The 25,485-nt window shown below is 41.9% G+C and overlaps 1 protein-coding gene across 1 annotated transcript in view; it reads left to right on the top strand.

The window, feature by feature from the left end:
* The window catches only part of itfg1 (integrin alpha FG-GAP repeat containing 1), a 301,098-nt gene that overhangs the window by 265,570 nt on the left and 10,043 nt on the right, over positions 1-25,485 (top strand). The window contains exons 16-17 of the mRNA XM_054732563.2: positions 3,156-3,238; positions 12,735-12,852. Of these exons, the coding sequence (XP_054588538.2) occupies positions 3,156-3,238; positions 12,735-12,852 (201 nt within the window). The remainder of the gene's footprint in view (positions 1-3,155; positions 3,239-12,734; positions 12,853-25,485) is intronic.

Raw genomic sequence — 25,485 nt, 5'->3', positions numbered from 1 at the left:
GAGGATGATGTTGATGATGATGATATTAATGATGATGATAGTGGTAGTAATGATGATGATGATGATAATGGTGATGATGATGATCATAGTGGTGATGATTATGATGATGATGAGGATGATGGTGTTGATGATGATGATCATAGTGATGATGATGATGATAGTGAAGATGATGACGATGATGATGATGATGATGATGATGATGGTGACGATGATGATGGTGATGATGATGATCATCGTGAAGATGATAATGAAGATGATGACGGTGGTGATGATTATCATTGTGATGATGATGATGATGATAGTGAAGATGATGATGGTGATCATGATGATCTTAGTGATGATGATGATAATGATGATAGTAAAGAAGATGATGATGATGATGATGATGGTGATGATAGTGAAGATGATTATGGTGAGGATAATGATGATGATTATGATGATAATGAAGATGATTATGGTGATGATGATGATCATAGTAATGATGATGATAGTGAAGATGATGATGATGATGATGATGATGGCGAAGATGATGATGGTGATGATGATGATCGTATCGATGATGATGGTGATAGTGAAGATGATATTGATGATGATGATCATAGTTATGATGATGATAGTGAAGATGATGATGGTGATGATGATGATCTTAGTGATGATGATAGTGATGATGATTATGGTGAGGATAATGATGATCATAGTGATGATGATGATGATGACGATGATAATGATGATGATACCCATCTAAAATTCGGACATTTACTGACTGTTGAAACAACGTAAAACCGACACGTTTCGTCATGGTTGAAAAATAGTTCCAAAATGAAAGTTGAACCGATGTCTTTTCTGGCGTCCAAATGAGACTTTTTTCAGTGTGTCTCATTTGGACCTTTAATAATTAAAATGTAGGCTTCTTATTACTGTATTAATAAAAATATGTACCGTAAATCCTCTAATATTGGCCTGTATTCAATTAACGGCCGGGTATCACATTTTGGCCGGTGTCGGAGGTATGGCCGGTATTTTATTGTGGCCGGGTGGAATGTGGTAACAAGCAAGTACCACAGGGGGGGGGGGGGGGGGGGGGCGGTTGTGTCATCCGTCTCACTTGTGATTTGCCAGTGACAGACTGCGATTTGGCTGGTGCGGAGGCGAAGAGGCGGCGAAAATTTGATATCAAGTTCAAAGAGAACGTGCTGATTATGCATTATGATGATAATAATGATGAGAATGATGAGAGTGATGGTGATTATAGGGATGATGATGATGATGATGATAGTGCTGATGACAGTGATGATGGTGATGATAATGATGACGATGATAATAATGATGAGAGTGATGGTGATTGTAGGGATGATGATAGTGATGATGATGATGATGATGATGATAATGATGATGATGATAGCGTTGATGATGATTGTGATGATGATGATGATGATGGTTATGGTGATGGTGATGGTGATGGAGATGGTCATGATGATAATGATTATCATGATGATGAGAATGATGATTATGGTGATTATAGGGATGATGATAATGATGATGATGATGGTGCTGATGATAATAGTGATGATGATGATATTGATGGTGGTGATGATGATGATAATTATGACCATGATAATAATGATGAGAATGATGGTGATTATGGGGATGATAGTGATAGATACCCTTTCCAACACCTACCTGAACCCTGAACACGTTTGCATTTTCTTCTCATGTTTTAACCCTGTAGCTCAGAGTCTAATTAACGTGGGAGGGCTTTTATGTACTCCGTCCATCCATCATCTGAACCCGCTTGTCCATGTAGGGTCGGGAACTGCGGGGGGGGGTCATGCAAACTCCATGCAGAAAGATCCCAGGCTGGGAAGCGAACCCAGGACCTTCTTGCTGCAAGGCAACAGCTCTAACCACTGCACAGCCCGCTTTTATGAATAAAAATCCATTGAATATTATAATAGTCATAGTTTCAAAGAGCCAGGTCATATATAGTGAAATTTGGAGACTTAATTTGCGATAGACTGATAACATGCTGAAGTGAGCTGTGATGCATTAGAGGCATGGGGAACAGTCTGAACACCTGGCGACCTGTTCATTTCAGATATTGCATCAAGAATTTAATATATTCCATATCATCTACTCTTGTTCTAACGTTGAGCATGTAGCTAAACTATACACAGTACCAGTCAGGTTTCGAAAAGTGAAGTAGAACAAACGTCTCCCTCTGTCCTCATTATCACAGCTAAGACTAGATAGTGAGGGCATCTTCAAAGACCTTTTACCTTGGCCTGGTGTGACATGCTGAGACTGTGATTTCAGTCTGCTTGTGGAAGAAATCTGGCCTCAAAGTGAAACTTATCAGACCTAACGAAGTTTCACAGGAGAGTGAGTGGCCCATCAGTCAAGCACTGTCTATGCCCACATGGTGTTGTGTCAGTACAATCACTTCTGAGTCCGTAGAGGCCTGAATCTGACCGCGAAACTTGTCCTCCAGTGAAATCCTTTTCTCTGCTGTCACTGTGTTTGTTGCGTTATACAAAAAGTAACAGCAGCGGAAAAGTAAAGGTAAGCACAGCTCAGGAACAGAGCACCTGGTGAGTCAGGCGCGTCTTTCTAGTTGTATAAACAGTTGACTTTTACCCTCATGTTAGCAGGTTTTAACAACAGAACATTGTGTATAGTTTATTAAGACAAAATACTGAGATTATGAGTCCTGTCTGTGGCTCATTTCTCAGAAATACCTCATTCATGGGGCCATTCACATTTAAATGCACACAAAGTTACTTGGAACAGCCAGGGAACCACTTCATCCATCCTAAATGCACAGCTTCATTGTGTTTCTTGAAGGAATGCATATCATTCATCGCCAACATTTTACACTCAGATCAGCTCATGCAGAGAAAGTTATAGCTGTTAAACGCAATCTCATGCAATATCACTCAATTTTGCACAATTTATTAACACCTAGAGTATGTGCTGTGAATGACACTCAGCTATCAGGTCACATTTGAACCCCTTATATTCATTTATGTGTTTGCTAATGTGTGCTAGCTGTAGTAGAGAGCGTGTGTGCAGAAATCTTAGCAGAGAGTGTGTGTGCAGAAATCTATATGTGTCAAGTGCTGCCTTGAACAAACCATGTTAATTTTCTGTCTTTTCAGGAAACGAGGAGGCAGGAGTGGACGGCCATCATTCCCAACTCCCAGCTTATAGTCATCCCTTTCCCACACAATAATCCACGCAGGTACATAGATATCTATAAGTATAATTCTGTGCATACATGTCAAAGTGCTGGTGTTTTGGGGGGTTTTTTTTGTTGCAATTTCTGGGAAACACCACATCAGTGCTTGTTGCCATGGACACAGTTCAACCCTTTACCGATCTCATCTGATACCCTTTAATGGTAAATTGAAGTTGATGTTACTAAAGCGTGATACACACTGTGTCACTGTGGTGCATCAGAGGAAAACAATGCCCAGTGAGCAAACACTTTGACTTCACAGCATGTGTGCGCATGTTATCATGGTGTTGTTCACATGTTGTTATCAAGTCCCTGTAGGAGATCCAGATGGCTGTTCAGCTCAGACAAACACACACTCGCATGTTTCCTCCTCCGTTTACCCCGGACTCGGTGGTAAACATCGCAGTACGCCCATGTGTAAAACACTTTGTGGAATGATACATGCTTATATAAAAGTTTAAAGAATCAGAAGTAAATCTGAAACTATACTAATCTAATCGTTAAATGGTATACTGACTACACTACCTGCTCTGTCAGATGGGTGGTTCACTTCCTGCTCAGGTTCTCAGATGGAGGTCTTGAGAGCTGGTTCCACACAGGAGAACATAGAGATCTCTGATGTCGTTCCCTCTTTTCTCACGTTCTACAGCTCTGAGTGCTCTGATGTCCCCTGGCTCCACTGAGGCCTTGCCTTCTACCTACAACTTCTCTACTTACTTTTTCTTGATGTTCCTTCTAAATATTGGTCAAAGAAACAAATGTCATGCAGACCCTGCGTGCTTCAGTTGGTTTCAAGCAAACCAAGCAGGAATTAAAGGTCTTGTTCACTGCGAAGCCATGTCATACTTGTTCTTTTTGAAAGTCACACTGAGTTGCACACGTGTGCTGAATGTGAACATTGTCTTCAACCCCCATCGCCTGCATTAGCTGCCAAAGGGAAATGTATGGGAAAACAATTGGGTCAGAAAAGCCAGACTCTTAACATGTCACAGAGATAACTACTAAACATGGTCTTGCCCACCTCGGCTTGTGATGGCATAAGGCTTTATTATTTTCACGGTTATGAAAGAGTAGAGCACACCTTGGCTAGAAGCTAACCATTAGCATGGCAGAATACGTTCAGGCTTGTGTTATTTGTGGAGATAGAACATCAGCGTTGCCTTCTGGAACACCTGGAAAATAGTACACCAATGTTCCGGTTATGGAAAACACATTGAAAATGTGAAAAAAAAGGAAAATGTCCTGAAAATGTTAGAGTTGTCCTGGAAAATTATTTTCCTTCCTTGTGAACAAATACAAACAGGTAAACATTTTATGCATGAATTCCTGTTTTCAGCTGCGTTCAGTGGGTATTGGGCTGTAGCGTTTGTCTGCTTTCATTTCTGCATTCAGCCGGTGTCGGTACAAGATCTGCTCGGGTGCAAGATTGGCTCGGGGTCCTTCGACTGCCGATGACGTCAAAGTACGGCAAACCCACTCGGACAAAATACACTACACATCTTTATACTGTTAGAAAGAATTTAGCAGTTTTGTTATTCAAATAATGTTTCTTAAGACGTAAGTTTGTGTTTATAATGGTATTTGTAAAATAAAACACTATATTGTATTCATAATGTTGAACTCCTCTTTGAGCACATCCCTTGAAGGATCATAGGTATTAGCAACACCTGTGAAATTGTATTTGCAGGAAAGAAGTGTGTCCTGTTTATTGAAGTATTTTGTGTTTAGAGTTTTTGACGTCTTGTCCATGCGTAGTTCAGCTACGCTCATAGCTGCTAGCCAAAACTCTGGAGTTAAAAGTTTTCTGGCTTTACTAAAATACCTGTCTGTACTTATTTGATTGATGGTAGTTTTACTTTCTATTAGACTCCAAATGTAATCATTTGGCACGTTTCTAATTCATAATTGGTAAGAATGTAATCGGTGATATTAGCATTAGCATTCCTATGGGTTTTTCCACGTGTATTAGCATTGCGCTAACCACCCGGTGCCAAATTGCAGCCTTTGTGATTAGAAAATCTCCTTTTGTCACATCGCAATTTAATTGCACATGCAGTTAATCGTTCAGCCCTAATATACATGCAGCTCTATGCTAAAAGTGTATTTTCAAAGAGGTAATGATGGATTTCTTTGTAAAAGTTGTCCATATTTCCAACAGATAAATTTGCCTGGACCAACGTAATGTGATAACAACGTAACGTGATTATGTAATTTTGTAAGGTTCATGTTCAGCCAATCAACTACTTTGATGTCATCGGCAGTCGACGGACCCTGAGCCGATATTGCACCCGAGCAGATCTTGTACCGACACCGGCACAGCGCCCCACGTGACTCTACAAACCAATCAAATTGCTTAGAACAGTTCTGCTTCCCAGTGTGTCCATCTGTCTTTGTTGCTAGATTTACCAATTTTTCATACTCAAGTAAAGATTTATTCCTCCAAAGAAGGGTCAAAGCTAGCAACTTTCAGTGTAAGAGTCCTGCTATATCGCAGTATAGAGTGAGAGGTTTTTCTCCCTCTCTCTGTTAATTGACAGAGGAGCAAAGGGAGAGCTGTAGTGTGTCGTCACTATGGTGACCAGAGCGGGAGAGTCCCTCATTCTTATGACTTTTCTTACGTCCCCTAAATTGAAACTTGTGTCCCACATTATTGACAATCTCCCATTTTGAGTTTAAGTCTTGCATAAACTGTGTGGAGAAAGCTGCTCGTTGCTGTCAATCAAACTGGGAGGCGGGACTTTTACGCAGGTTCGGAAATGTATATCCATTTCAGCAATATAACTGACAAACAAAAAACAGTTAAAGATTTGTTGAAATAATTAAGTCCACAACACATAACTCATCAATTTCTTCCATTATGTAAACCAAGCGTCTCGATATGAGCAAATGCAATTAATTTGAAAGTTTGGTCATATTTTCTAGAGTTAGTGACTGATGCAAATACAGCTTGACTGTGAGAGTTTGGACTTTTAAACTGATATCAGTATGTAAAATATAAGTTCAATTCAATTCAATTCAATTTTATTTATATAGCACCAAATCACGACAAGAGTCATCTCAAGGCACTTCACATAATAAACATCCTAATTCAGGTCAGTTCATTAAGCCAATCAGAAATAATGTTTCCTATATAAGGAACCCAGCAAATTGCATCAAGTCACTGACTAGTGTCAGTGTCTTTACAGCAATCCTCATAGCAAGCATAGAGTGACAGTGGAGAGGAGAACTCCCTTTTAACAGGAAGAAACCTCCAGAGAATCCTGGCTCAGTATAAGCAGCCATCCTCCACGACTCACTGGGGATCGAGAAGACAGAGCAGGCACACACACACACACACACACAAAGTAATGTGTCTATAGTTATATTGTGATTTCTTAGTAAATATACTATTTAGTGAGAGATAAACTTTATTTTATTTATCCTAGTGGATCTATAATTAAACGGATAAACTAGTAGTAGCACATCCAATGTCAAGGAAAGCAAAAAGTTATTATCAGGAGAGGGAGAATGTTTAAGTGGTTAGCAGCAGTGTGCTAGACGATGGTCCCCTCCATGAGGCCACCACAGCTCAGCAGAACATCATTTTAGCTTCTTCTGGGGAGAAAAACACTTAGAGAGAACATAAAGTTAACAGCTGAAATTGCAGAAAATAATACAGTTAAAGAGCAGATTGTAGAAGAAAGTAGTTGAGTGTGAAAAGTGGTCAGTGTATCCTCCAGCAGTCTAAGCCTATAGCAGCATAACTACAGAGATAACTCTGGATAATCTATCCTATTTAGGAGGCATGTTGGAGGCAGGGCCATGGAGAGCCGCCTTTACCGACTGTACACTCCACCTCCCTCTACTCCCCCACTTGTCCAGATTTAGGCTAATATCAGATTTTAACCATAGGCCCTATCAAATGAAAATATTTTAAGCCTAGTCTAAAGTAGACAAGGTGTCTGCCTAACGGACTAAAGCTGGGAGCTAGTTCCACAGGAGAGGAGCCCAATAACTAAAAGATCTGCCTCCCATCCTAATTTTAGATATTCTGGGAACCACCAGTAAACCTGCATTCTGAGAGCGAAGTGCTCGGTTAGCAACGTATGGAACAATCAGATCACTGATGTATGATGGAGCTTGATTATTAAGAGCTTTATATGTGAGAAGAAGGATCTTAAAATCTATTCTGAATTTAACAGGTAGCCAATGTAGGAAAGCTAAGACAGGAGAGATATGATCTCTCTTTTTAATTCTCATCAGAACTCTAGCTGCAGCATTTTGGACAAGATGAAGACTTTTAACTACATTCTGTGGACTTCCTGAGAGTAATGAATTACAGTAATCCAGTCTTGATGTAATAAATGCATGAACTAGTTTTTTAGCATCACTCCTGGAAAGGATGCTTCTAATCTTAGCAATATTCCGAAGGTGGAAAGAGGAAATCCTACAAACCTGTTTAACATGGGATTTGAATGACATGTCCTGGTCAAAGATAACACCAAGGTTCCTTACTTTGTTCTCGGAGATTAATGTAATGCCATTCAGGTCAGGTGATTGACTAAGCAATTTCCTTTTCTGGATTTCTGGTCCAAAGTTGAGAACTTCTGACTTGTCTTGGTTTAAAAGCAAAAAGTTTAGAGTCATACAATTTTTTATGTCCTCAAGACAAGCCTGTAATCTACCCAACCGATTAGGTTCATCAGGGTTAATGGATAAATATAACTGAGTATCGTCAGCATAACAGTGGAAGTTTATCCCATGCTGTCTAATGATTTTACCAATTGGGAGCATATACATAGTAAAAATAATTGGTCCGAGCACTGAACCCTGTGGTACTCCACAAGTAACCCTGGAGTATGAAGAAGATTTGTCATGTACATTTACAAAATGAAATCTGTCAGACAGGTAGGATTTAAACCAGCCTAGCGCTGTTCCTTTGATCCCTGCAACATGTTCAAGTCTTTCTAAAAGGACATTGTGATCAACTGTGTCAAAGGCAGCACTGAGATCTAACAAGACTAGAACAGACACAAAATTCTTATCTGAGGCCATAAGAATATCATTTGTAACTCTCACTAATGCAGTTTCAGTGCTGTGATACTCTCTAAAACCAGACTGAAATTCCTCAAACAGAGTATTAGTGTTTAAATGCTCACATACTTGGATGGCCACTATTTTCTCCAGAATTTTGGATAAAAATGGAAGGTTAGATATTGGTCTATAATTCATTGGGTCATCTGGATCCAGGGAAGGCTTCTTAAGTGAAGGTTTGATTACAGCAACCTTAAAATCCAGTGGTACATATCCATTTACTAAGGATAGATTGATTATTTCTAGAATGGGGGCAGTAACCAAAGGAAATGCATCTTTAAATAATTTGGTTGGGATTGGATCCAAAATGCAAGTTGAAGGTTTGGATGAAGCTAATATTTTTGATAACTCTGAAAGCTCAACTGGATCAAAACGGTTCAAGCACAGATGAGGTTCTACAGTCACCTCTGATGCTTTCTCACTTACTGAGGAAGAAGAAATCGCATTAGGGAGGATGCTAAAGATTTTGTTTCTAACAGAATTAATTTTACTTGTAAAAAATCCCATGAAGTCATTGCTGCTGAGGGCTAAGGGAATAGATGGCTCAGAGCTATTATTCTGTGTAAGTTTAGCAACTGTACTGAAAATAAATTTAGGATTATGCTTATTCTCCTCAATTAATGCTGACAAATAAGCTGTTCTAGTTTGTCTAAGCTTATTTTTATAAAGCACAAGACTATTTTTCCAGGATAGGTAGGCCTCCTCATGGTGTGTAGAGCGCCATGTTCTCTCCAATTTCCTAGAGTTTTGTTTTAATGACCTGCACTTGTATAGCGCCTCTCAGAGTAAGGACTCCAAAGCGCTTTACACTACAGTGTATCATTCATCCATTCACACACACACTCATACACTGGTGGAGATGAGAGGCGAGGCTGCCGAGCACAGGCGCCACCGGACCCTCCGACCACCACCAGCAGGCAAAGTGGGTTAAGTGTCTTGCCCAAGGACACAACAGCAGAATTCTCTGTCCGGAGCCGGGATCGAACCTGCAACCTTCCGATTACTGGACAACCCGAACAACCTGTTGAGCTACTGCTGCCCCAAGGCTCGTAAATGAGAATTAAACCAGGGAGCCAACTTCCTGTCCCTAACTACCTTCTTTTTTAAAGGGGCAACATCATCTAATGTCACACTTAAAGAGGAATTAACATGATGAACTAAGGCATCAATTTGTGAGGAGCTAGAACTGAAAATATTGCCCTCTGCTACGTTCCTCTGAGATGCTGAGGACAGTAAAGATGGAACAGTTGATTTAAAAGATGCAACTGCGTTGTCAGATAGAGACCGACAATAGTGAAATTTACTTTCATGTCTCGAGAACTCAGTTATAAAAAACTCAAAGGTTATCAGAAAGTGGTCAGAGAAGACTGAATTATGTGGAAAGATCATTATTTCCTCACACTATGCCATAAGTCAGCACAAGGTCTAATGTATGATGGCAGGAGTGGGTTGAGCTATGTATTCTTTGAGTAAAACCAATTGAGTCTAAGATATTACTAAAGACTACATTGAGGCTATCATTTTCAATGTCCACATGAATATTAAAATCCCCCACTACAATGACCTCATCAGCATTTAGCACCAAATCAGATAAAAAAATCAGAGATCTGATCCGAAAACTCAGAGTAAGGGCCTGGTGGATGATATAAAACTACAAACAAGAGTGGTTTTACAGTTTTGCGATCTGGATTAGGAAAACTAAGAATAAGATGTTCAAACGAACTGTAACTATTAATCTGTAAGGGACTGATTAATAAGTCCGAATGAAAAGTGGTTGCTACTCCTCCTCCTCGCCCTATACTTCGAGCAATATGATGATTTAAATAATTTGAAGGAGTCGACTCGTTTAAGTTAACATAGTCCTCTTGCTGCAGCCAGGATTCTGTGAGAGAGAGCAAAGAGATCTGATTATCACAAATCAAGTCATTAACTAACAAAGTTTTAGAAAAATGGATCTAATGTTCAACAACCCACATTTAATTTTTCTAGTTTTCTGCTCAGTTGAATTTGTTCTAATATTTATGAGATTTCCATGATTTGCTTTATTAAGCCTGATATTTAATCGGTGTGATTTTGGCCGTGGGCAGGACACTGTCTCTATGGGGTAGTGGGTGAGTAACAGTACAGAAGTGTATGAATTAAAGTAGAGAATCACTTCTATTTTAGTTTTGTTGCATTGCAAAAAAAGGAAAGCAGGTGGCATGGGGAGCCTAAGTCACGCCTATCTACTTCCGGACCATGGGTCCCCAGAAGAACGAAAAAATGAATGCAAGTCAACGGGGCTAAAAGAGCTATTTTCTAATTCCGCTTGTTTTGTGCCATGGATTTCACAAATTATGTCCATGAATTTTAAATACGCATTCTGATACCAAGTAAGCACTTATTTTTCAATGGGGGGAATGAAATTTTAGGTTTTATGTGAAAATACGTCCAGGACTACAAATGTGCATCACCAAAGACACCAGACACGGAGAAAACTGAGGGAAAATGGCTGTAAGTTCAGCAAACTTCAAATCCTTCCTTCAGGAGGAAAGAACCACAATAAATCTGGTCATTTGGTAAGTAGCAGCAATGCTAGGGAAGAGGAGATTATGTGGTGACGTCATATATCATATATGCAACGTGCCGAGGACTAAGTTGTAGTCATGCTAATTACGAACTTTTACAAGATGATAAATCTCAAAGTACGTGACTGGCATGGTTGAAACACCCATCATTACTTTTCATTTAAATTGCAGTACAACATATGTGTGATCCAGGGTGTAAGGCAAAGCGGATTAGAAAATAGCTCTTTTAGCCCCGTTGACTTGCATTCATTTTTTCATTCTTCCGGGGACCCATGAGCCAACTGGAAAGGGAGGAAACTTAGGCTCCCTGTAGTGAAAGACAACAATCTTTGCACAACTATAAAATCGATATAGCGGTAATAAATACAGTATCATATCTGTTTCAAAATACATCCTGATATCAAAATAATATCACCCAGCCCTAGTTGTAATCACTCTATCCGTACTGCAGCAGCTGAAAAAGTCTTGAAAATGTCCTGGAAAAGTCCTGGAAAATCATGTCAAAAAAAGAGTGGGAGCTCTGATTGTTTACCCAAGAAAACATGTAGCAACAGCAAAAAACAATATGAAAAAATGCTTTAACATCAGCTATTTGAAGTATTAATATTTCAAAACCAATATTTGTTTATTTTCATATTTGTGCGGTCCTACATAACTCAAATATGCTACCAGGAGATAAAGATCAGATATAACTCCTGTATTTGTGCAGATTATAAATTACTTAGTTAATGATCCTACACGAACACACAAGCTTGTTCTGTAAATGAAGCAGGAACTAGCCAAGTAGAAATGCTTTTTTGTCAGTCATGTAAAACAAAATGGGCAAGAGTGAGCTTTCTGCGCAGCCCCAAAGCCCCATTTCATTATACATACACCCTCGTGCTTGGCTGTCATCACTTCTCACACACTGATGAAGCATCATTAATTTGGAACACAGTGTGTTTACATGTGCGTCAGAAAACAGAACTATTGCCCTAAATAGACTGATTAGTCTGCCTGAAGATGAACTGGTTCTCATTGTGCTGAAGCACCCAGATAATGCGGTAGGATCACTCCTGGTGGGAAGGTAACTCTGAAGTGCCTTTTTTCCCTCCACCTGAACCAATCCTCATGTAACCCTCTTATCTCTATTAAGGTACAGCGACTCGGGTTGCGAATGACCACAGTCACCAATTCTTGTCATGTGTCTTGCCCATGTATGTCTGATCTCTGAATTGTGTGTACTGAAACTCTAATTTCCCTCTGGGATTAATAAAGGATTGATTGATTGATTGATTGATTGATGATGATTGATTGATTGATTGATTGATTGATTGATTGATTGATTGATTGATCCCGCCTTCATCCGCATGTAAACAGCTTTGTTCAGTTGATGCCTGTAAGTTGTGAGACCGTGGACACGGTCTTCTGATAATATCATTGCTACAAAGTAACACGTGTACCACCATCAAACAGTACAGTACGTACCACATAAGCTGTGCAGCAGCTTCGGTCATTGTGCATATCCTGGTCTAATTTCATCTGCTTCACTCCAGACCAGTGTTTCTTTACTTTTTGTGTTGCTATAAGCTAACTTGAAGAATGGCGAGATGAAAGGGCACATGTTGCCATCTACTATACCAGATTGGAGCAAACTTCATTTTTTGAGTTTATTACTTTAGATCCACTTAGATCTACAGATGCTCATGTTAACACATGGATTATTGAGAGAACATCAAAGTTTGTAAAAACTGCGTGGTCTAAATTGCAGCTGTAGGTATAATTAGAGTTAAATTACTTATGATTTCTTCTGGTGGCTTTTCTAACAAACAATCTACAGCAGCTGAATTTGTTGTTCTTTTTCTCCCTTTTCTCTGTAGTTGGAGTGCTAAGTTGTACCTTACTCCTAGCAATAGTGTGCTGTTGACGGCCATCGCTCTCATCGGAGTGTGTGTCTTCATCCTCGTGATCATCGGCATCCTCCACTGGAAAGAGAAGGTCAGAATGCAGACACACTCAAAGTGGTGTGGTTGGTTCTGGCCTCTTCTTGTTAATATCCGACCATCCTTGTGTGTGAGCTAATTTTTCACAACCAGCAGCAGACGGGTCTCACCATTTCTGTCCTGCAGTCCTCAGGCCACCTCACCAAGCCACACACACACACACACACACACACACACACACACACACACATTGGTTCTCTTCTCCACTATCCGTCTATCCATCTCTGCGGGCCACAACCTGGAAGGTGTTCAGCTGTAATTGCCTTCTTCTGTCCTTCCAGCTTGGTAGATCTGCAGCTCATTATTGCCTAAATATGCCCTCCAGGGAGTCACTGGATGTTTTCTCATGTGTTTTGTGCTCAAGCTCCTTCTGGCCTGGTTGTTTTCAGCAACACACCCTCAGTTAATGCACAAAATCATGTACCTCTTCACAGAGTGGTCAAGAATCAAGGACCCAAGTGTTTAACAGCCATTCTTGCAAAATGTACTTTTTTGTTTGGGTTGATTTCTTTTTATTCTACAAATACTCCTTTAGTGGTGTTTGCTGTTCCGAGTGCAGGAACTCACCGGCCTCTTCCCTAAACCATCTGCTGTGTGTGTTCCTGTTTGTGCGTGAGCAGCTACACACATGATAGTGTCTGCTAGCATGGCATCTCACACTCAAGAGCTCAGATGATCCTAACTTTAAAGCTAAAGACATGTTCATCAGCTTCTTTTAAACAATGTGTTAGCTGTGTTTGCTAAACCCAGGAGACACGATGGGCTGTTGGGATTTAAATTACTTGTTTGTTGACACCAGGCAAGCTGGTCTGAGTGCTTTAGAGCTTTAGACACTCACCACCAACCACCTCTAAGGTTAACAGAGAATGGTCAGACTGGTTCTAGATGGTAGAACAACAGCAGCTCCAATAACCACTGGTTCCCACTAAGGTCTGCAGAACCACACCAGCTGCTCCAGATGGACTCCAGCAGCAGAAGACCAAACCAGGTGTCTCTCCTGTCAGCTGGGAACAGGATTCTGAGGCTACAGTCCACACAGGATCAGCAGAACTGTAACAGAAGAGACTGGAAAACCCTTTCTGGTCTGATGAGTCTGGATTTCAGCTGCAGCCTAACCCATCTTTCGATGCTACCTCCAGCAGGACCATGCACCATGTCACAAAGTTCAGATCATCTCTAACTGGTTTCTAGAACATGACCATGAGCTCACTGGACTCCAGCGTCCTCCACAGTCACCAGATCTCTGGCCTGGCCTGCCAGACTCGTACTCTGTTTAAGTCTGCTTACTCACAGGCAGAGAGGCACATGAGGGGCGGGGCTAGCCAGCTCAAAAATGACCAGTCAGAAAAAAGGTGGAAATGCCGACTGTACCGCGCAACTCTGTAGTTTTTTAGCTGTAGTCAAAAAATAGCATCTGGCAACGAAGCAAACATCTTTCTTTACATGTTAGATGTTTAGCTTCTTCTTCTTCTTGTTTAAAGACATGTCCAAGTCATTTAGAACAGAGGAAAGAGCCGCAGTGAACACCGCTTCAGAAGCTGTTTTCTTGTTTATGAGAAACTCGGCGTCGTGGTGTGTGACACACGCTGCTCAGCGCTGATTTGCTTTGTTAGAATTCTCAGGGGGTGGAGTTATTTGAATAGAAGAGGTCCCAGATGCAAACCCTCCCATAGGGAAGCATGGGGCAAGCTGGTCAGGCTACCAGATCTCAGTCCAGTCCACAACAGGAGACATCACCTCCATCATGGATGGACCAGAACACCTTATTGGATCAATGATGAGAATTAAGGTGGCTCTAAAGATAAGAGAAGTACTAAGGTAGCTGATAAAGTCACCGTGAGTTTACGTGTGGAGGAGAACGTTGGAGGTGGAGCATTTTAGAAGCATCGAAAGGAAATATTGACTGAAGTTGGGTTATTAGTTCATCTTCTCCATTTCTCCTGTAAATGAAGAATTATTGGCTGGTGGGAAAATTCTCTTAGTTTTACTTTTCTTTTCATTAGGATGAGCTGTTGGTCCATTATGCATTAACCCAACACAAGTGCATGACTGGACCGTGGAACACTCAAAAGCTTTTAGCCCATTAAGCATCGATCCGGTCTTTGGGCTCTTTATTGGTGGTTGATGATTAGATAACTTTATTAACCAGAACAAATCTGAGTGTTCATGAAAATAGTTTGTGACATCACACTTCTGTGTACATATGGGATACCTGACTGGACTAAATGGCTTTGGATAAGGTATCAGTTACATAAATAAATGTAATTACTCTGTAGCTGTGTACCAGGTTTCCACAAAGCAGAGTCTCTACTAAAACGTGCAGCATGCAGCAGAGCTTTATGGTTTAGGAACTGATGTTGCTACTAAAGGTTTCTGTTAGACTCCTAGTTTGTTGTTATGTTATAACTTTTAGGACTGATGAGCATTTTACAGTCACCGATTTTTAAACTGAATTCTGGATCTTCACAACACTGCAGAAAAGAAACAACCTTTTGCCCTTAGTCCTGTTTTCTGAGGCAAAAATCAATACACCGCTAAATGAAATGTTTACTTTTAATATGCTGTCAGTTCTGTTGCAGCCAGGACTGGAACCCGTGGTTCCTGTGGGCTTTGACTTATATGATTCTGTCAGGTTGCTACTGCAGCCAGACTCACCTATTGTTCACTCGTGGATTGTTGAGTCATCACAACGTTCTGCTTTTAGGTGTGTTGATCAGGTTGACAGCGAGTGGTGTTTCTGAAGGCTCTCTTGGGTTGTGTGTCTGTTCTGTGATGCTGCTTTTAACTGACTCTGAGCAGAAGCTTTAGAGGACTAAAGGTTAAAGATGGTCACAAATGCACATAATTAGATCAGTAGCTGAAGCAGTTTTTGGATTATATCTAGATGCGTCAGTTTATGACATCTTTGAACCATCAAAATCCATTCAGTTGTGTTGAAAAGTCTACAAGCACGTTTGTTTCTTCTGTTCTCTAAAGAATAGCAGAAGGTCTGGTAAAATCAAATGTTGGGTCCTCTGCGTATAATCCAATCACTGGATGGTGCTCCACAGCCAAAGAACAATGAAGTAAAAACCAGACCAGAGCACTCAAAGTGAAGAAGTATTTAATAGGTGCGAGCTGTCTAACAAGCCGACAGGACTTCTTTACACCTGTTAAATGTTTTTTCACTTTGAGCGCTCCGGCCCTCGTTTTGCTTATTTTTACTTCGTTGGTCTGAAAAAAAAGTTCTGTTTGTGTTTGAAAACCGGATCTCCTTCTGTTCTCATTAGCATCACCTGTTGTTTTTGATAACGTATTACACACTTTGCCTCAGTAATTGTTATTTACTTCATTATTTTGTTGTTGTGAATTATTTTATGTTGAATTTATTTTGTTAAACTCATTTTGTGGTTGAAGGTTGGATTATACTGAATGAGTTGTAGTCGTGTTTGTGAGTCACGCGTACAGTATGTGAGTGTGTGTGTGCATGTGTGTGAGTGTGTGCAGGCACGTGCGCGTGTGTGCGTGTATGCGCTTGTGCATGTGAAAGTGTGTGTGTGCGCGCGTGTGCATGTGAAAGTGTGTGTGCGTGTGTGTGTGTGTGTGATCGTACATGTGTGTGTGATCGTACGTGTGTGTGTGTGTGTGTGTGTGTGATCGTACGTGTGTGTGTGTGTGTGTGTGATCGTACGTGTGTGTGTGTGTGTGTGTGTGTGTGTGTGTGTGTGTGTGTGTGTGTGTGTGTGTGTGTGTGTGTGTGTGTGTGTGTGTGTGTGTGTGTGTGTGTGTGTGTGTGTGTGATCGTGTGTGTGTGTGATCGTACATGTGTGTGAGAGAGTGTGTGCGTGTGTGCCTGCATGTGTGCGTGGATGTGTGTGTGTGTGTGCATGTGCATTATTGTATGCATGCACATGCATGTGTACATGTGCATGTGTGTGTGTGTGTGTATGTGTGTGTGCATTATTGTATGCATGCATCATGTGTGTGTGTATGTGAGAGTGTGTGCGTGTGTGTCTGCATATGTGCGTGGATGTGTGTGTGTGTGCATTATTGTATGCATGCACGTGCATGTGTGATGTGTGTGTATGTGTCTGTGTGCGCTTGCATGCGTGAGATTCAGATCAGTTAGCCCTCTCACTTCTTTAGTCCTCCTCCCTGAACCATAAAAGAGGTTTATCTGTTTTCTCTCTATTGGTTTTTGTTCTATAATTAATATATCTATGTTTTTTTTTATCTAGATCATACATTTTTTCATTAGATGTTCTGTCTTTTAATTGTTTGTTATGAAGGATAGCTCAACCGCTTTTCCAGACAATCCAGGTCATTGTAAAACGACTCAAATAAATTAATGTGAAATTAGTTATTTTGGGGCAATCAGAGGTTTGATGTAATTATCAACAAATAAAAGAGACTTGTATTTTATTCAAATAAAATAACAGCATTTAAAGTAAAGTAGTAGGAGTATCTTCAACATAATCATAACAAACTAGATGTTAAACATTATAATCATCACTGATGTTTTATTTTGTGTTTAAAGTTGTAGCAGGAGATATTTTTCTTAATCATCTTTTGACACACTGCTTGAAATGATTCACACACTGATGGCAACCAGTAAATTAAATATTTTGTCAAAAAAAATGATAACTTCAATCACCGACTTCAGCAAATTAAAATCAGCTTAATTATTTATTCAACCCCCACCCCAGGTACTCTCATACCTCTGTATTAAATCCAGTGCAATCAGTGGCCTTCAGAAGTCACCTAATGACATCACTGTGAACACATCATCCGCAGTTTTTTCTAATGTCAGTTTTTGTCCCCTGCACATTTTACCATCCAAGAACAACATTACACTATGTTAAATAGACTCTGGTTGAGCACTAGGACCAAGCGGAAAACAACCGCTTGTGTTGAAGCCTGTTTCCCATTAGAACCGTCCATAAGCTCATCTACTGGCTCTGCTGATACTTGCTGAGGTGTGATTGGTGATTCCTGCCACCTGTGTACTTGACCGTTCTGCATTCCTGACATAGCATAAAATAGCCTCTAGGCTGTAGTTTTAGACAAATCTTTTTATTCTTACTGTAAAGACCCCCCACCCCCGGACCTGATCCTGGTTGTGCCCCCCCCCCCCCCCCCCCCCCCCCCCACTTTACACTGGTGCCTTTATTTTCGGGTGGGGCGCATTTCTGTGCATGAATGAAAAGCGTAACGGCACTGCGTCCCCATTCCAAGGAATGGAACCCCTACTCAGTAAGACTGGAGGGCCGGCGCCCTAGCGCTCTGTATGGATGGGCCCATCACTTGCGTCTACTACATTTTGGACAGCTTACACATCCAGTGGAAAGGCTGGGTTAGGATGGCCCAGAGTCTAGACCTAAACCCTATTGAGAATCTGCTCAGAGAAACTCTTCCTCCAGTCTGGATGAGCTTGAGCTATTCTGCAGCAAGAAATGGGCAGAACTTCTGTCTCTAGCTGTGCAAAGCTGGTAGAGACATACCTTAAAAACTTAAAGATGTAATTGGTAGCTAGAAAGGTAGCTGTGCCAATTATTAATGCAGGAGGATGAGTACAAATGCACGCCTCATGTTGCAGATTACTTTCATCCCACTTCTAGGGGCTGCATGACTTCATTTTACTTAAAGTTGACCGTCAAGTAATTAAAATCGAGTCGACTTCGATTAGTCGTTGATGACGTCATACACCTGAAGCGGCTAAAACTGACGATGGGTGACCAAGCTTTTCTCTCCGACACATGGGGGGGGGGGGGGGGGGGGGGTTGGTTCGCTGGAGTTTTTGACAATTAAAATTGTGCCCACACTTTCTAAGCTAAATACATATCTTTTAACAATGGTAGTTTCTGCTTCAGCCCCCCACCCCACCCCCCTTGCTCAGCAGCCGCAAACTCACTGATGCGCCTGCAGCCTCTCAGAGTTCATGCTGCTCTAAACATTAAAATAATTATTTCATTTTCTGTTCCTCCCCTCTGATTACCTTCAATGGTGTCTGTTTGTTGCAACCACCAGGTACAAATACTAACTTGTTTTTATTTGACTATTTTTCTGTCCTGTCTGTTTATTATCTTCCTGCATCTCCTCTCAATCCTAAAGAGAAACTGCTACCTGGGTTCATATATATTCACCTTATGAGTTACCTTTGAACTGCAGTTCTAAAAGATCTACCGACTGCTAAAACAGCGGAGTGCACGATGCGCGCTGGCCGCATCAGTGAGGTGTGTCACAGGAGGACAAAACAAGTGATGCGCTCCGCTCCACAGCAGCGAAACGCATCAGGCACAAATAAAAGACAGAAAACATAAAAGGAAATAAGCCGACATGAACGATCGCGTGCTAACTTTGTTTTTGAGGTGGCGACACCTAATTTGATAATGTTAGTGTGGCCGTGCTCAGGACGCAAATGTCTGGAGCGCGTCAACGATCAGAGCTCTGCATGCGCAAGCTGGTTAAGATTAGGATGGGGGTGTGGGGAAGGTTAAATTACAAGAGGGTAAAGGTCACTAGTCAGTCAAATGTCCGTTTTACGGCGGGCATCAGATACCGACGGCACAGGGCGTCACCTCCCAACGCACAGGGACTCCTCACCTGCTGTCTTTTCCAAGGACTGCATTTTGCCGGTCATTATCACGTGACAGCGACTAGTCGATGACAGGCATAAAAAGTCACTACAGAGCAGTGAAGTCGACTAGTCGACTGGTCGATACAACCTCTATCCACTTCACAATTACATGTTACTTTTTGTTGGTCTATCACAGAAATTCTTAATAAAAACACTTAAGTTTGAGGTTGTAAGGTGTCAAACTGTGTGAAAGTTCAAGGGGTAGAAACACTTTTGCAAGGCACTGTAGTTTTAACAAACGTTCACAAGTGTTCCTATTATTATCATCTCTGAAGTTGTTAGATTGAGCCTAAGGAAAGCACAAACACCGTTTTAGTTGTGTGTTCTGAGAAAAGGCTTGGTCCTGAACAGTGGCTGTCAGTCCTGGTCCTGGAGGGCCGGTGTCAGCACGTTTTAGTTGTTTCTCGGCTCCAACGCACTTGATTGAGTAGTTGAATCACCGGTGCAGCAGCTCATGAAGCTCTGCAAAAGCCTGTTGCTGATTGAAACCAGGTGTGTTGAAACTGGATTAAAACTAAAACATGCTGGATAGCGGCCCTCCAGGACCAGGATTGAGAGCCGCAGTTCTAGAACCTCGAACATAAGAAACATAATTTCCATTTATCCTCCCGTTGTTTGTCTTTTTGATCTACCTTCACGTATTTGTTTGTAGCCGTAAATCAGAGCTCTAGAATCACTCTAAGGTTCTTTTACCACAAAGCCCAGTCTGTCTACGAGGAGTCCGATGAAGCTAAAAGCTCAGTGATAAAGCTTTTAGTTCAGTCTCACCTTTCAGAACAACAACAGTTCTGCTGTAAACGGGAGAACACATCTGGCTTTGATAGCTGGAAGGCACTCATCGGAACCGACAGACTAATATGTTGTGACCTCCAACACCGTCCAGAGAATCAAGATCGGGGTCGAATGATGTATACCGGGTGCTAACATCCTCCCTCGTATCTCATCTTCTCCCATCTCTCTGACGATAGGGCATCCTGTAAGGTCAGGGTGAGCCAGTTGATTGGCATTTAGCATTTCTGTCTGTTTGCGCTGCTGCCTCAGGTATTTGCTCTTCTAATAAAAAAGTCAGGGAGAGGGCAGGAGCGTGAAGGGGCAGTGCAAAGACGTGTTGACCTGTCTAACAAGAAAACAGGGTTCCTGTACAAAATCCTGTGATCTTCTGTGCGTTGATATAAAAGCCGATGATATTTAGAAAAACCCAAACGCATCAACTTCAGAGACGGAATGAATGTGGGACTTAAGAGTGAGAGTGTAATCAATCTCATCTTTACACGGGTCAAACTTAATTAGCTGACATTTGCGCTCTTGTCAGTTTATTGTATCTTTCAGCCACAAACACACCTTTCTGCCACTGAAATCTATCGATTGACACAAATCAGTGCAAGGCTTCTCAATGAATATTCAAGCCTTAGGTTGGGGCTTAGCTAATATGCCCTGGGTAGTCGATTCCAGCTGTTCAGACCAATGGATTGGTCATCTAGAGTTACAAATGTCACTCCATCTGCTCCCAAAGATACTTTACATTAACGAAAGGACATCAGTCAAAATGAGATGAGGCTTTCTTTGAAGATAGATGAAGGCTTTATTACACGCTAAAATGACAGAATGAAAAATGGAGTTAGCATGCGGCTGTCCATCTTTTGGATGCAGCAAATTAGTCAACATCAGGGTTGCTCCGTGGAGCGGGTGTCGGTCTCAAGAAGTGTCTGTTTTGTGGATTTGAACAAATCATAAGCCATCTATTCGTTTATGTTTATTAACTTAGCAGATTTTTTAACCTACAGCAACTTTCAGTATTTGACATCACTAATTATTAGGCAATATGTTAAATAACCAGTGTAGTGGTAAACCCCGGTAAAAAAAAGTTGACAATAATAATAACCGTCTTGTTTTTTTAAAAACTATATTATCTCGGTGGATTACCGTTGCTGCGGTGTAGGCGCAGTGACCCTTACCAGCCACCGTATCATCTGCTGAAGTTGCCGGCGGCACATGCGCGCTTTGTTGTTTACAGCCAAATTTTTCTTGAAGCTAAAACTGAAATAATGGCCAAAGGAGGAGACGGCAGTGCCCAGGCCATTTATAATCCCTCAAAGAAGACTAAGTGGGAAGTACGGGCATTTTGTGGATATTTGAAGAATGTCAAGGGACAGTTGATAGAAGACGGACGGCTATCCTGTTTGCAGCACGTGCAGAAAAAGTGTCTGTGAAAGGCAGCAACGCTTCAAATCTCATGACACATCTGCGTGACCATCACCCACAACTCTACAGTCAACGCAAGGCAAGTTAACGTTAGCGTTTTAGCTAAAATGTGTGATCCGAGGATTTGGGTGGAGGGAGAATGCAACGAGTCGCTATATAAAGCAGCCGCAGCGCCGCTACCTGCATATAAACCGTGTCGAGGACACCCTCATTATTGAAATGACGCTATGCATTATGGGGCTCCCAGGGGCAGATAAGAGTTGGTCTCTCTCCGAGAATCATTATGAATTTAACAATGATTACTGCCTGATGACATTTTCCCACATCTGCAAAGCTCACTGGAAGGACACAAACCGAGGACAATATTTTCCTGATATAGGGTTTATTACTCAAGTAAGGGTAAAAAAGTATCTGATTAGAAGGCTACTTGAGTACTGAGTATCACTTGATCTAATATTTTTAAAATGATGACATGAAACAGACCATAAATAAGAAGTTATGGGCAAATATTGGTATTTTAAAGACTAAAGGGGAAAAATGTAAACAAATAAACAACATAATTACAAAGTAACAAATTTTAGGCTAAATTTAGACACAAACTGAGGACAATATTTTCCTGATATACAGGCTTTAGTTGTCTGAAAATGTAACACGTTTAAAAAAAATACTGTGATAATTTTGGTCACAATAACCGTGAGGTTAAATTTTCACACCGTGACAACCCTACTGGTGCTACATCAAATATTTAATAAACTCTCACTTATTTCATGTTTGTGGGTTTCACCATGGCCCCATGTGGATGCAGGGATGGTGAGGCAGGCGTGCAAGTAGCTCCAAATAGAAGGTCTTTCCTAAACAACATCACAGATTTGGTTAATGTGGCTATAATCTTACAGATCTGTGGTTTTTACCTATAAGCATGTATGATGTAGCAAAAGCCCGTTGTAGAAGACACGCCATGCCGGCAAATCAGCGTAACAATGCCGCTACGGTGTGTCTTATGCACGCGCCATGGCGTAGCGGGAATTTGCGGGCATTCATGCCGCCTCGCTTGGTAGTAGTATTACCGCAATGCCAAACTTGTCCTCCTTGTCCTCCTCTGAAATGAGGAGTTCCGAGGTGTCTTCGTCGTCTCCGTAGTCCAACTCCAACACGTCCTCGACGGGGTGGCTCGGACCGGCCAGTTCGAGCTGTGAGCCCCAGCTGAGTTCAGCACACGGTTCCGGCTCCGGGAGGGCATGTTCGCTGGCGTCCCCAGGCGGTGGCCCAGGGGCCGGCAGGCAAGGGTCCTTCCCCGACAGGCTAGCTTGGCGCGCTAGCCGCCGGCGAAGGCTCTTCAGGGTGAAGCAGGCACAGTTCTCACATGACCCGGGGACTTCCAATGCCAGCTGGGCGTGTTCCAGCCCGAGGCAGCTCGAGCAGACCTTGTGCGGGTCTTTGCTCGAGATTTTGTTCCCACAGGTACAGAGGCGAGCTCCTGCGCCATCGACTCCTCTGGTGGGAGGAGCGGCTTCCATGTTGGCTAACTGGTGTGTTAGCAGAGAACGAACAGGTGCACTGGAGTGTGAAGCTGCTCGTTATGCCCTGAACCTATGGTGAAGGTCAGGACAGAAGGACGGTAAGTTAACGTTCGGCGACGGAGAGAATATTAGCTGGCTCCGTCTGTGAACAGTTGAGCTAACTTACCTCAGAGATAAGTGACCACCGAAGCGAGAAGAGGTGATTGAATAGTGCGTGCGTTGGGACGCTTGCTACTTATAGTAGCAGGGGGACGCGTACGTCACGGTCACTGGCCAATCAGGATTGGCGTATTGAGATAAGTGCTTCTGAGGAATCCGCGGAGGGGCGTATCCCATAGTGAGACATCGAAACGAATGTTAAGAAAGAGAACTATATTCAAAATGAAAGTAAACCTGGGTCGTTAGTTTTACTTTTGTAAACAGAATCAGCTGAGATGATAAACTGGAGGGATGCAGCGCTCCAGCAGCTTCTCTCCGTTAGAGCTGGAGCTTATGGAGTGACGTCAAAAAGGCTGAATGAGCGAGGTTTCGATTGCAATAATAATAATAATTATATATATATATCTATATATAGATATAGATATAGATATATAGGGCTGGTATCCAGCAGGTTTTAGTTGCTCCTCTGCTCCAACGAATTGGAGTCAGTGGTTGAATCACCTGCGCAGCAGCTCATCAGGCTCTGCAGAAGCCTGTTAATCACCTGATTGAAATCAGGTTAAAACTAAAACATGATGGATACTGGCCCTCCAGGCCCAGATCTGAATAGCCCTGGCCTAAGGTACCTGGTTTTGTAATTTAGCTATGATTCTTTTTTTGACACACTTCATCCTGTAAGTTCTGGTCTTCATACCATCAGAGCTCATTATAATGTTCGTCATATGAGCTTCTAACACGTGATGAAAAATCGTAAAATATCTCTTCACTGATCAAACCAAATATATAAAAACCAGACAATCACACTGGTAAAATTGAAGTAATTTACTTTAAGTCCACTATAGTTTTTTGTAAAATGAAGACTCTCCCTATAAAATCTGCAATCAGCTTGTAAAATGTTGTCGTTGTTGAAACACTTTGGCGAACAAAGCGGGTAAAATTAGCTCCACCTGGCTGTAAATACAAAATTACCCAATAGGATCACACATTTTGAAGTGATCCTTCAAGTAATTTTCACATGCTCACATTGAAGTTGTTGTTGGTTTCCAATGCTCCTTCTGGCTGTGAAAAGACCCCCTGCTGTGGCAATCTGTCACAAGAGACGGGGATAGATTTGTAGTCCACATTTTCTGGGACAATGTGAAATTGAGCCAAAGCATTTTGTAAAATGTCTCCACTCTGACTGTATTCAAACTGAGGATATTCTTAAGTTGTGATTTTGTGGCATGAAAAAAGCTGCAGCGCAGTGAAGAAATCCCTGAGGGAACAGGATTTTGGTTCCAGGAAGACAGACTGTGGAAGACTTTCCCAGGCTTTGACTGGTTTATGTTATAGTTTGTCATGGATGGAAGGTGTGGTTGGACCAACCACAGTTTACTATATCACAATCTACCGTAAATCCTCTAATACAGGCCGGTATTCAATTAAAGGCCGGGTCTCTAATTGTGGCCGGTGTCAGAGTCAGTTGAGGTAAATAATGGCCGGTCTCTTATTGTGGCCGGGTGGAATGTAGTAACAAGCAAGTATGAGCATCCCAGCGGCAGGGTTATAGTCCCCAAATCAACCAGCAGGAGGCAGTAGAGGTTCACGGAGACCTTTATTAGGCTTGTTCTTCAAGGCTTTGTGACGCTACAGACACGATCCTCTATCACGCTCCTACCACACAGAGTCATGGTGTCAGTTAACCATGCTAATTCAGCCCGCTCCACAGAACACACATCACCTTCCCTGTGGCTTACATAACACTCACACAACACGCAAATCAGCACATAGGAACTAGCAGAACGATAGGCAACACATATAACACAATACCCAGAATGCACCTGGCTTACAACCCCAGCCAGGTCATTACACTATCAAGTTCAAAGAGAACGTGCTGATTATGCTGCAGAACACTCTGGAGAGCAGCAGTAGGGGGTGTATGAACTAGTCAACTTCACTATAGTGACTTTTTATGCCTGTCGTCGACTTGTCGCTGTCACGTGATAAAGACCGGCAAGATGCAGCCCTCGGAAAAGACAGCAGCCTGCTGTCAGCAGGTGACAAGCTCCTGCGCTCGGGGGGTGGGGGTGGGGGTGGGGGGCAACGCGCTGTGCCAGACCGTAGGTACTGACACGCGATCGTTCATGTCGGT

Source organism: Nothobranchius furzeri, chromosome 9, assembly GCF_043380555.1.
Source record: "Nothobranchius furzeri strain GRZ-AD chromosome 9, NfurGRZ-RIMD1, whole genome shotgun sequence".
NCBI lineage: Eukaryota > Metazoa > Chordata > Actinopteri > Cyprinodontiformes > Nothobranchiidae > Nothobranchius > Nothobranchius furzeri.
The sequence above is the reverse complement of the archived record's forward strand: the minus strand, read 5'-3'. Positions and strand labels throughout refer to the sequence as shown.